The sequence below is a fragment of the Curcuma longa genome, chromosome 13 (assembly GCF_044706935.1).
Source record: "Curcuma longa cultivar G26 ecotype Majalengka, Jawa Barat chromosome 13, ITB_CL_G26_1.1, whole genome shotgun sequence".
Lineage (NCBI taxonomy): Eukaryota > Viridiplantae > Streptophyta > Magnoliopsida > Zingiberales > Zingiberaceae > Curcuma > Curcuma longa.
In genome coordinates, this window is record NC_133873.1 from 6935432 (window position 1) to 6944185 (window position 8754).

The 8754-nt window shown below is 37.9% G+C and overlaps 1 protein-coding gene and 1 non-coding gene across 2 annotated transcripts; both read left to right on the plus strand.

Moving 5' to 3' along the window:
• The first annotated feature begins 440 nt into the window (after nt 1-440).
• LOC141844612 (U6 spliceosomal RNA) lies at nt 441-543 on the plus strand. The gene has a single exon (XR_012603151.1). It is a non-coding gene; the product is annotated as a U6 spliceosomal RNA (small nuclear RNA).
• A 5342-nt stretch (nt 544-5885) lies between these two features.
• Nucleotides 5886-7171, plus strand: LOC141844176 (salt tolerance receptor-like cytoplasmic kinase 1). The gene is made up of 2 exons (XM_074732207.1): nt 5886-6328; nt 6414-7171. The coding sequence occupies exons 1-2, from the start codon at nt 5965-5967 to the stop codon at nt 7100-7102; spliced, it is 1053 nt and encodes a 350-aa protein (XP_074588308.1). The 5' UTR covers nt 5886-5964; the 3' UTR covers nt 7103-7171.
• Nucleotides 7172-8754: the final 1583 nt, after the last annotated feature.

The following is an 8754-nucleotide window of genomic DNA, read 5'->3' on the forward strand; positions in this document are numbered from 1 at the left end:
CAATCTATAAATTAATATATAAGATCACGGACTTAATAGATCCTTCCATCTAAATTTATATTAAAATAAATTAATATAATTTTAATTTAATCTACTGATGGAATCTGATGGACTCTCGAGTGGCCGGTAGATGTGTGCGGTTAAGGTGAGTTTGGAGGTTTGCTAGGGGCCCACTACCCATAGATTTGGGAATTCGGAGAACCTTGGTTTCACTTGAGGTGGGACCTAGGAGCCGTTCAACCCACGTAATAATAATAATAATTATTATTATTAAAAGTCTATTTTAAAAATAAATAAAATAAAAACAAGTCTCTCACATGCTTACCATGTCGAAGAAAATATGAAAATAATGTGGAATATTTGAATTTGATTTGAAGTTTCAAATCACAAATAATCAAATAAAATTCAAGTTCAAGTTCTATAGAATTGAACCATAATTTGTCTCTTCGAAGACATCCGATAAAATTGGAATGATATAGAGACGATTAGTATGGCCCCTGCACAAGCATGACACACATAAATTGAGAAATGGTCCAAATTTATCCTTAGGATATAGCTGAGTTGGTTATGATAGAACAGAATTGCAGAAGAGGGAAGGACTCGAATCTCGGCAAGCCGAGACAATACCCTCCTCCGTCGTGGTTAACTATAATTTTTCAATTTACCTCCTCACAGATGATCATGAGACCAACTGTGTAGAGCCGTTGAAGTGGCAAATTCCATCTTTTGTAGAAGAACTATAATTTAAATTTGAATTTGATTTAAATCATTCAAACCTTAATTTACACATATTTGAACCAAAATAGTATAGGCAAAATTCGATTTGAATCTAGTTTGTAAATAATTTATGAATAATCAAATAAAATATTATGAATTTGAATTCAATTTAAAAAAAAAGTATCAAACATATTTAAATTTGATTTAAAAAATTATTAAACATATTCGAGAGTTTGACTCAAACATTTGCACCCCTAATATTATTATAGCAATTTTGACTACAAGTACTATAATATATATATAATATTATTATATGTAAAATATTCTAGTATAAAAATTATTTTAACTGGATCAAAAATAACTTACTATAACATTATTAAGACAATTTTGATTAAAATACATAGTGGAGTAACTTTGATCTAAAGTGCTATAATAGTATTAAGATAAGTGTATTTCTCAAATTTAAAATAGAACAAGGCATCTTTGTTGATATTTTTTTAACAATAACAAAAATAAGGAACGTCCTATTAATTTTTATATTTTTAAAAGATTTATTTATTTAGTTGTTTGCATTATATGGGATAATTAAAATCCATAGAATAAAAGAATATTCTATTTATGAGCATGGCAAACATTACATTGATGATATTTAATCAAGTACCATGACATTAGATCTACACACCTTTGCGGTATGATTGAATTGGTTACGTCCCCGGGGCAATGGTGCAACGGTAGGACATCCGGATTGTGACCCAGGGACCCGTGGTTCGATCCCCAACTACGGCGTATTTGTAAGAATTTTCTTCCAAATGGGGAACGCAATCAAAGGATGTTGACATCTGGATTGGTCGCCGTATGCGCTTCCCGATTTACCCTGGTGGTCGGTGGAAAACTTCCGTGGGACCGGACCAGCCACCCCCAGGGATTGAGTCCATGAAACTGACTGGGATTTATCATTTTTTTATTGAATTGGTTACTATAATCCTCGGAGCATAGCTGAGTTAGTTACAATGGAACAAAATTGTAAAAGAGGATAAGGATCGAATCTCGACGAAGCTGAAATAATATCCTCCCCGTGATAGCTGACTATAGCTTCCCAATTTACCTCCTCACAGATGATCGTGGGACCAACCGTGTAACACCGCTGAGATGACAAATTTCATCTTTTACTGAAATAAGATTAAATCTACACAAATTAGAAGAGTAATGTTAATTGCTTTAATTAGGTGGAAACACCATTACAACGACGTGATACCACAAATGGTTACAATCGGAGTTGTCAACTAAAATTGAAGCAAATTGCTCGTGATCCTTTTGTGAGATTGATGCAGTGGTAAAGTACTCAGAGGAATAATAAAAAGATCAAAATTTAAATCTCAAATAAGATAAATATTTTAGAGGTCAACTTCGACATGTATATAAATTATGTTTGGGATTTACTCGGATGAACCACAAGAAAAGTTACCACTATGATTAGTTGGATGAAACATGGACATCTAGACTATCAATTTAGTGATATTGTTGCCACTAAGTTAATTTAATTAATCCTTTTTTAATGTATCAATTAGATATGCAATTAACGAGCACTATTTCTTATTGTAAACTTGATTAGGGTTTATGTTTGTTCAATTATAAAAGAATACATAAAATAAATAAACTTAAACACTAGTGAATGTTCATGAATAATACTCATGGACAATTTATGAATAAACTAATTTATTAACTTATATAAAATTTAATTATAAAAAAATATATAAAAATATTCATGAATAATTTTATAAATTTTTTTATGTTCCCTCTAATATCTTAAGCCCAAAGAAATATTATAAATTTTATGAACAAGTTAACATGCCCAAATCTAATATTTATGTTAAAACAAGTTTGATTTCTTCTCGAGCTCAATAAGATTTTAATAAATAAATTTGAACAAGTTCGATAACTAAATAAATAAGTTTGAACACAATTACGCTTGACATACCTCAGCTCGACTTGTTTACACCCCCGGGCTTGATTACTCAATGTAAAACCCTGGCGACATGAAAGACAAAAGCTTCATATATTAGAAAGGCACGAGGTCATTGACTTACATGTTTTGGCAATGCATGAAACACAAGGCAAGCAACGTACCATAATTAGGTTCATTGCCCCTTGTTCCGGTCCAAATTTACAACTCAATTATTTGGCTTTAGATCTTGATTTAATCCTTCATATATTTTAAAATGAAGTGTAAATCAAAAGATACAAAGGAAAAGGAGCAATGTCATACTAAAAAACAAACAAACAAAAAGTGTGGCCAAAGATTCCTTGAAAAAGATTAATTAAATATCATCATGCATAATAATTAAAGGAAGTATTAGCTAGCCACGAGAAAATAGTGTTTCCATTTTGTCAACGAGTTCCCTCTTCTTGAAAGAAACTTGAAAATAAAAAAAATATGAACGAGTTATCATATTTTAATTTAGGGAGGAATGAATGTCGATGAACTTATAATTAATCTCTAGTTATGTTAGTTAGTTGAGGGAACATTAAATATTTTATTTTAGTTTTTTGAAAGGAAGAGGGAACATAACTTTCAAAGACTTATTATCTAGATATCCAACTCTTACAATCTGATTAATCTTGAAAGTGATCGATCCGATTCCACAGAAATTTTCTATCGACTACCAAATTAAATCGAGAAGTACTTGCAGCAGCCTATTCAAGCGACCAATGTTCTTAGGTCTATTATCCCACTGCATGAAAATTCCCGATAATGCATTTCAATTGGACTAGAACCTTTAATGTTCGTTGGAGGATCTAACCGTTGCACCTTAACTCGAGGGCTTCAAAGACTTATTCATGCACCATAACATTATTAAATTAGCTAATTTTAATTTGGTCCATGTTTTTTTTTTGTCATTTTGAACCTATTGTTGTTTAGGTTAATTTTGGTAGGCAATTTTTGTATGTTAACGTTATTGAATAAGTTAATTTCACTTTGGGCTATGCTTTTTTCTATATATAGACTAATGTTTGTCATTTTGACTTATGTTTCACTTGTGTTTCTATAGAACAAATGAAAGTGGAGGATAGATTTTCGAGAGAGGAACATAGTTTGATTCTTAAGCATTGATTTAGGAGTTTTCCCTATCTCTTACATCGAATTAACTTTGACCACACTAAGCGAGCAAGATCACAACAAAGCATAATCATAAGTGCCAATAAGTCGATTGAAATGATCATAACTAATACCCCTTCATCCGAATGCAAGGACTGATTGGCACAAGGCGGCCTTGTTGGACCAAACAAATGACGTGGAGCGAGAGTGTGTACTTAATATGAGACTCGGGCATCCTGAATGACTAGGTCATGGAGCCTAAACATTATGGGTTTATGAATATCGGAGGGGCGGGGGGTGATTTTCTCAAGTACATATGTTCGAGAAGTATTGAATTCTAGGGTTGGTGGCCTAGGGAATTAAGGTTCAGGGGGCGATCAAGAACCGCCTCATCCAATCTCTTTTCAACTCCCTCCTCAATTGTATACTAAGGCTAAATCACTCACTCTCATCAGAACATGCAGAATTCAACCGTAAATAACAATTACGGTGATTGATGTGATTGTACCGTAAGTGTACGATGCCGTCAAATAATAAAAATATCATCTACTGAGACAGTAGACTATGTGGTTGAGTACCAATGATAAAAATATACAAAATATACTCGTATAATAAAATGAATACATACTAAACAATATCGAAAACATGTGTATGAAACACACACTTCAATGATCGATCCTAACAATGTTAATATGGCAATAATTGCAAGCAATATGAGACAATGAATGACTATAGATAACATTAGTCCTCCATCCATCCCTTAGATAAATACTTGCAGGGAAGGCAGCAGACAATAGACATCTTCTTGATACTAAACATATTTGGTCAGCAACCTTCAGATTTTCTAACACTTGTCTGCTATTCAACAGATATTGTACGTTGTTGTTGGAAATGCATTCAACATTCATTTAATCTGCATAAGAGAATGAGGAGAGGTTTCATGTATAATTTATACGTCCATTGTTTCAGAAGCTTCTTGCTCATTTCCTCTGACAGTGACTCGAGTGAGTCTAGGGTCCCCAACATCCTTGTTTACTTGAAAGGAATCAGCAGATGAATGGATAAATGAACTACTATTGCAAGGGTGATAATGAAGAAAGCTAAGTTGGAGGAGTCAGCCCTCCATTGATGGAAGAAGCAAATTAAGGTGTTGTTTCACCTCTGAGGGAACAAGCAAAGGTGCAAGGTTCCATCACACTCACTCAACTGACCCAAACTAAAGAGTAAAGACTCATCTAATACCTCCTCTCCCCCTAAAGAAAAGTCACCCCTTAAACTAATCCTGAGATTTGTTCATTCCTAAGCATTAACTTTGAGTGATTTGATAATTTTATAATAATTTAATCAACTTCATAAAGAATTTTTACATAAAAGATGGTCTAATGTACAAATCTTCTACTAATGTGAGATTCAGAAGACGGATCATTGTCCGTTGATATAAGTCTACCATCTAAATACGAACTTAGCTATGTAAGATCAGACTAATTGATAAAATCTGTCAATTCAGCGGCCCCACACGGTCAGTCACACGACCATCTGTGAGGAGGTACATCGAAAAGCTGCAGTTAATCACGACGAAGGAGGGCTTGCTTTGACTTCATCGAGATTCGATCATTGTTCACTTCAACAACTCTGCTCCGTCGTAACCAACTCAGCTATTTATGATCGCACAAGGACCACTTAAAAAGATATTTTTTTTTCAATTCAAATAATGGAGGTCTTTTGATTTTTTTTTTTCTTCTCAAGTCATAAAATAAGCTATCTATGGCCCCACCAGGGACATTGAATCCACGAGTTCAAAATATTTAAACTACAATGATGGCGGAGACCTCCCACCAACCCAACCCCTCCTCCATTACTTTGACTCCGCCACCCCACCGCCACACAATGACCCATCCAAATTAGAGCTCCCCAATCACTCAATCTAATGGCCCATTCCCCTTCCTTCCTTCCTTCTTCTTCTTTCTTCTTCTTCACCATTTATTGTTCAATCCTATTCATAAATTAGGTAGATACAAGTCTTCATATAAATATACTCTCTCATCTCCATTCCTCTCTCATTCTCTTCTCTTCTCTTCTCTTCTCTTCTTTGTTTCACTATTACCCATTTCGCCATTCCTAGGGTTTCAGATACTCTCGCATAAGTTAGGATGTTCCGCGGGTGCAGAATACCTCTCTGCGGATGCTTCCGGAATCCGGGAGACTCGGATCTGGGCCCGGCCCAGGCCCGCGTCGGCGATGAACCGGAAACCGAGCCGGAGGAGGAGGAGAAGGGGGCGGCGGTGCCGAGGCGGTTCGGATGGGGGGAGGTCGAGTTCGCCGCCTCCGCGGTGGTCGGGGAGGGAGGAACCAGCACTGTCTACCTCGCTCGCCTCCCGGATTCCTCCCTCGCCGCCGTCAAGCTACACCGCCCCAGCGAGCGCCTCCATCGCGCCTTCCAGCAGGAGCTCGACGTTCTACTCCGGCTCCGCCATCCCCACATCGTCCGCTTCGTCGGCTATTGCGACGACCATGGTCCGCGATCTGTCGCCTAATTTTGTTTTCTTCGTTCTAATTTGATGTGCCGAACCCTAATTTCGAGTTTGGATCGAGATTGCAGAGGAAGAAGGAGCTTTGGTGTTCGAGTACGTACCGAAAGGGAGCCTCCACGAGCAGCTCCACGGAGAGGGCGGCGGAGAGGTGCTTCCGTGGGCGCGGCGGGTGGCGATCGCGCACCAGGTGGCGCAGGCGCTGGAGTACCTCCACGAGGGGTGCGACCCCCAGGTGGTGCACGGCGACGTGAAGTCCGCAAACGTGCTCCTCGATGCGCGGATGGAGGCGAAGCTGTGCGACTTCGGATCGGCCCGGGTGGGCTTCTCGGCGGCGGTGGCGCCGCCCAGATCCGGCCGGGCCATGGTGGTGGGCTCGCCGGGATACGTCGACCCGCACTACCTCCGTTCGGGGATGGTCTCCAAGAAGAGCGACGTGTACAGCTTCGGGGTGCTGCTGCTGGAGCTCGTCACCGGCGCGGAGGCGTTCGACGCCGAGCGCGAGCGCCGTTTAACAGCGGAGATGGCCCCTGTGCTTCGCGATCCGGAGGGACGGATCGCGGAGGCGGTGGACGCCGGATTGGGCGGCGCGTACGACGCCGGAGAGGCGGAGGCGATGCTAGCGGTGGCAGCAGCGTGCCTGGGGAACAACCCCAGCCTCCGCCCCACGATGGCGGAGGTGGTTGGGATGCTGCGGGCGAAGGCGTCGGCGTCCATCGCCGCCGTGGCAGCGAGGTGCGGGGGCAAAAAAGAGTCATAAATGTCCGGGAAATTGGCTGCCCTATTCAGTTCGTAACTTAGGTCGTAACGATTCGTGTGTAACTTACGAGAGGCTGCAAAATTGTATAATATTTAATTCGAAAAATAATAAATTGTATAATGTAGTTTTTTTATTAAAAGATATATTCATTTATTGTTGTGAGAATTAATGATGATTGCTTCTCCGATAAAAGATGGAATCTATCATCTTAGCGGTCTCATACGGTCGGTCTCATGATCATCTGTGAGGAGGTAAATCGAGAAACTGTAGTCGGTCACAACGCAAAAAAATAATGATTACTTCTTAGACATAGTTGAGTTGATTATGATGAAATACAGTTGTTGAAGTAGATAATGATCGAATTTTGACAAATCGTTGTGGTCAACTGTAGCTTTACCTCTTTATAAATGATCGTGTGATCGACTGTGTGGGACCATTAAGATGACGAAGTATATCGTGTAATGAAGAGAAATAATGATGATTTGATTGGTGGGATCAAGTGAGATATAAGGGGAATGTGACTAATCACCTCACCCCATGATTAAGCTTTGGAAGCATTTGAAGAGGCACCTACTTTAATGTTCACCTTATTTATATTTATTTAATATAGATATATAATTAAAAAATAAATAAATTTAAATAATTTATTAAATAAAATATAAATATAAATATATATGTGTTTAAATAAAAATTATAAATTAATCCTGAATAGTATTTATATATAGTATCAATGAATTCAATTTATGAACTATCTTTATCAATGAAATCCTCATCAAATTTATAAATAAATAAAAATATATATTATAAAAATTATTAATCAATTAAATAAATTTTAAAATATAAACTTAACCATCATCAAAATAACTTAGTTCATTTAGACTTGATTTAAACTTGAGCAATCATCTCATTAACTTATTAAAAATAATTTAACCCCGGGGCAATGGTGCAACGGTAGGACATCCGAGTTGTAACTAGACCCACGATTCGATCCCCAGCTACGGCGTATTTGTAGAAATTTTCCTTCAAATGGGGAACGCAATCATGCTGGGCCGGCCACCCCCAGAGATGTGGCTACTTGGATTATCATTTTTTTATTAAAAATAATTTGAACAATATAAAATTTAACTTGGCTTGGTTTATTTATAACCTAAGTAAAAATGGAGGATCAAATGACAACATAAGCACAAAAAATATTCATAACACGAACAAAGTTAGAAATTGCATAGTGAGGTGAAAGATATATATTTACATTGAAAGAGAACGGCTATAACATTGCCCTCATTCATCTCTCGTTCATCCTTCATTTTTATATTCTTACACCTCTTATATTTCAAAGTTAACAAGGGTAATTACTCACAAAAATTACATCCCTGCTGGTAAGTATCAAAATTATAAAAAATAATGATCTCAGTTAGCCCCATTGACTATCTCTAGGGGTGACCGGTCTGGCCCCACGAAAGTTTCCCATCGACCACCAGGGTAAATCGAAAAGTGCACGCAGCGGCCAGTCCAGACGCCCAGCATCCTTTAATTGTACTCCCCATTTGGAAGAAAATTCCTACAAATACGCCGTAGCTGGAGATCGAACCACAGGTGCCTGGGTAACAACCTGGATATCCTACCACGACAATATTGCCCCGGGGACAAGTATC

Coding starts and splice junctions, on each gene's coding strand:
- LOC141844176 (XM_074732207.1), top strand. CDS start 5,965: ATGTTCCGCGGGTGCAGAATACCTCTCTGCGGATGCTTCCGGAATCCG. Junction 6,329..6,413: donor CGGCTATTGCGACGACCATG/GTCCGCGATCTG, acceptor TCGAGATTGCAG/AGGAAGAAGGAGCTTTGGTG.